The sequence below is a fragment of the Aplysia californica genome, unplaced genomic scaffold (assembly GCF_000002075.1).
Source record: "Aplysia californica isolate F4 #8 unplaced genomic scaffold, AplCal3.0 scaffold00027, whole genome shotgun sequence".
In the NCBI taxonomy this organism is placed as follows: Eukaryota; Metazoa; Mollusca; class Gastropoda; order Aplysiida; family Aplysiidae; genus Aplysia; species Aplysia californica.
Window position 1 is genome coordinate 1,824,692 of NW_004797297.1, and position 4,237 is coordinate 1,828,928.

A 4,237-nucleotide genomic window follows, 5' to 3' on the forward strand; every position below is an offset into this window, starting at 1 on the left:
TTTTATCCAGCAAAAAGTTTGTAGGCCAAGTTCATCGACCCTTCCAGCACATGTCAGTTTGTTATTTCCCTTCTCGAATAAACAATTATAACAATAAAATAGTACAAAATAATGCAGAGATCAGAAACTTTGCTGAACTGTTCCAAAGGCGCAAGAAAAAAGATTTTTAAAACTGTAATGTTCACTTTTCTGTGAAACAAATTGATTTTCCGTGAGTAAACTGAAAAAGAGGCATTGGCCATTGAAGCAAACTGAAATCCATTCTAAGACTAGACTATCGAGTCATGCATTTCTATGAAGATGTATTTTTGATAAGCTTTAATAAGTCAACAATTACTCTTAACTGTCAGGTAACTTTTTATTGCATTACATTAATTTAAAATTCTAAAAGACAATAAGACGTTTTATGAGTTTACACCTTTGACACAGCTGAAACCACGTATTTGCCAGATAGGCTACTACATTGTGTATTATTATGGCAAGGATGGAAGACAGTAAAACGAAAAATATCAAAACAAAAAATAATGATAGGCCTAGAATCTATTCATACAACATTCAGTGCCTGTCTTGCTATATATATATGTCAACTGTATACTGTGTAAATTGATCACTTGTGAAACGTTTTAAGGAAATTGTGTAGGAATAAAAGGTTAATAACAACATGTGAGGCAACCTGCAGCAACTGAGAATGGGTCCGCGTCTGCGCGTTTTCACTTTTTGCTACCACCGTATCTTTGGGGAGACTCTCCTAGTATTCTGCACTTTAACTTTCAAAGATTTGTATCTGGTTCTAGGCTAAAACTGAAGTTATGGTGAAAATGAGTTTAAATTTTGAAAAAAGCACGAACTGAAAAAAAATAGGATCAGTAGCTTAAAAAGGCATATATAGATCTATATAATATGTATTCTTATAAACTTTTAAGAAATGCAGTCTTGGCACGTTTGGTCCTCAAGCACGCCGAGTTTTAAAGTTGGACTTGTTAAATAGTGTGAAAACTTTCACAAAATAAAAACAAAAAATTATTTTGTGAAGTTTAAAAACTTGAAGAACTGTTAGATTAATGTAAAGCGATGGAAAATCAAAACTTTTGAAGACAAAAAAAAAATGAAGGGTACAACAGGTCAGAAATAAATCAAAATAAGCATTTCAGACCTTATCTCAGTTAATCACCTTAAGAAAATAGATGTGTATGATGCTGAGGAATCTAGTGGTATACATCAGTCAAACTCGACCCATGTTGACCTAATTTCATGTATTAAATTTGCTTAGCTAGCTTAATTTAAAACCAAGTTCGTCGACGTTTCCATCTCTCGCAGAGCCCATCGCGCATTGCCATGAGTGCCCATGACCGGCTATAATCGCTTAATTGGCAACTACTTTTGAAAGTCTGGCGTATGTCGTTCCCCCACTTCCTTCCTTCCTCTTAAGGGTGGGCCGACTCCGAGAACTTCCGAACTTTCGACTCCGAACATTTTTGGGCGCGAATTCGTCGACTTCGACTCCGAATTCGAATTCAGGTCAAGATAGCAGCCAATCAAATTTGAGGAGAGGCAAGGTCAATTCGGTGGGATTCGTGTCAAGTCAAGTCGTTCTCCCTACAGCCGTCGAGTCGAACACGCTGTAGAGAATCCCGACTCCACGGACCAGTGTAGACAAAGGGGGCGGGGAGGGGGGAGGGGGAAGGAGCAGGGAAGAGGTCACAGAGGTCGGGATTGAGGCAGGCAATGTTTTCATTGACATCAGGGGAGGGCACCAGTTTGTTTTGAAAGTTATTTGCCCCTCGTTGACAGTACAGCCGCATTCATGTGCGAGGATAATGGATGCAAACAGGTCATAATAAAAATCAAAGCATAAAATCCCGCAGTCTCGAACTCTAAAGTCAGACCATGCAAATCAAAGCAACAGTCAGCAAGACAGAAGTCTATAAAAAATAACAGTAATAGATCTAGATCTAGATTTATATCATAATCAACATTTATTATGACAAGATGAAACATACAAGGTTGAAAACAAACATGGAGTAATGACGAGAAATGTGACAATGTAAATGTAAGTGCCAGACAGGTCGTAAGAAAATACATGTAGATAGTACAATGAAGAGAAGAAAAGTAGTGAAATGTGTGTGATCGTAGTGAAAGCCAAAGAAAGAAGGAGGTTGGGATAATCACGGGATTTGAATTTGACGTGAAGATGGCTTGCAATTGTGATTGGTGCAATCAGAGACGCAATGCTCGTCCGTCACCGTAGTGCGTAAATTTGACCTTGGCCTCTTAGGGCATAACCACCAGCAGAAGGGATTTGTAACTGCTAGCAAATCAGCGCGTTCTAAAAGCTCATGTGACTTTCATTGAGTCGATGGAATCGTGGGACGGTCCAATTCGAACTCGCTGCTTCCTGCTGAACACAGCGAGGGGAAAATAGAAATAAGACATCGTGTTTTATGATACTTTTCAAACTTATGCATTTTTATTCATTCAAATCTAACTTTTGAGCGTTCAAAAATGTTTCTTGGGTGCAGTTTTGCGTAAAATTATTCAGCTTTTAACAAATTAAATATGTTTTCGCTCCTCGTGATCTATTTTCCCCTTGGCTGCCCTAGTTCGGGAATTCGTGTTCGGACTCGTCCTCCTGCCCAATGTTCGATCTCCGACTCAGACCCCACGAATTCGTCGAATTCCGAATCTCGACTTGACTTCGCCCATGCTTACTTCCTCTTCCTGTCAAGATGGCAGCCTCCTTGGGACAAGGTTTGTCCTTAGCCTAAGAGGCCTGAGGCTATAGAATGTAGTTTCTAAAGCTGAAGGAGTAGGAAAGAAAACTACAGTTCTCGGTCTCACTTTATTTGTTTCATGTTACTGTAGGATTTTAAAAGCTAAATTTGCTTAAATTACAATTGAAATGGGGCTCTTTGGAAATGCAAATTGCCTTCCCGTTTGTTTACATTTTTTAATGGCCACCTCTATTCTCACCCGGAGTGAGAATAGTGCAGGCGAGTCTTGTGGCTATTCTCACCCGGTGCGCGTTCACCAAATTTTGCGTTCACCCTAAACCATAGAATTCTACACTGTGAGGAAAAATTGTAGAATTCTGTGCCGTGAACAAACGTTCCATTACAACTTGTGACAGGTTCAGGCAATCGTAGCCCGGTTTACGCCCTCCGTGTAGTCGCATGTCTGCTAAAGTCACTTACAAAATTAAAAATAATATAGATCTAGATCAGAGAGAGTTTACAGTAACTAGATCTAGCTAGGCCTAGTTTGCGACAGCATTTGGTGCCAAAAAAAAGAAGGCCGGCACTATTTCTCCGAACGTTCGGGAAAATAAAGCTAGGCACTATTTCTCCGAACGTTCGGGAAAATAAAGCTAGGCACTATTTCTCCGAACGTTCGGGAAAGTAAAGCTGGGCACTATTTCTCCGAACACTCTGAAATCACATCCTTTCCCGCAAATTTCGGATATTATATAGATCTATAATTATAGTATAGGCCTACCAAAGATTGTTTGTATACAATATGGTTCAATCGGTCCAAAAAATGTCCGCAGTAAATATTTGTATAAAGAAATGCTACAGTTCCAAGCAGTTTTTCGCTACATATATGACGTGTTGCCTATGAAGGGTGCTGCTCTTAAACCTAATAAATGTGTTGTGTTCACTCGGGTGCTATCTAGATCTAGATCTACGGAGGGTTATAAATAACGACACATAGAACTAGCATCTGCGTTTGTCGCGGCCGCGACCAATCAATTGTGGCTCGATTTTTGGACATTTTTTGGTCCCCGAGTCGGGGAATAAAAGTCAAATTTTAAAAAAATAAAAAATGAAAGAAACCGAACCTCTTTACTTTTGAAAGAAAGTTCATATAGTATATAGCTTCACTTCATCTCTTTCTCACTTGTTGTCACCACGTTGATTTGTTGAATAAGTTAGTTACTTTTATTTTTTCCCTCTTTGTGGTGTTTTATTTTGTTAGTGTGTATTTTTTTCTTTCTTGTTATTGTTCTGATGTGTTGTTTTTTCATCAGTTTTTTTTGTTGGGGAAAAAGGGAGGGAGGGGGGGGGTGCGGATGTTGTATAGTGTAACATCATTTAATTTTATGTTCCTACTTTCATTAGATTCTAAATACATATATACATGTATACAGATTTAAATGTGTTATGTTAGAGCGTTCGTTCCACCAAACCCGATTAGATCTACGTGTACTGACTCTGGCAGGCCCCTTAATGTGTGTGATTCC

The 4,237-nt window shown here is 38.9% G+C and overlaps 1 protein-coding gene across 1 annotated transcript in view; it reads left to right on the forward strand.

Annotated features, from left to right (window-relative positions):
* The first annotated feature begins 2,709 nt into the window (after nt 1-2,709).
* LOC101856155 overlaps nt 2,710-4,237 on the forward strand; it is a 9,217-nt gene continuing 7,689 nt past the window's right edge. Inside the window, exon 1 of the mRNA XM_005091249.3 lies at nt 2,710-2,748. Coding sequence (XP_005091306.1) covers nt 2,727-2,748 — 22 coding nt within the window. The 5' untranslated portion in view covers nt 2,710-2,726. The remainder of the gene's footprint in view (nt 2,749-4,237) is intronic.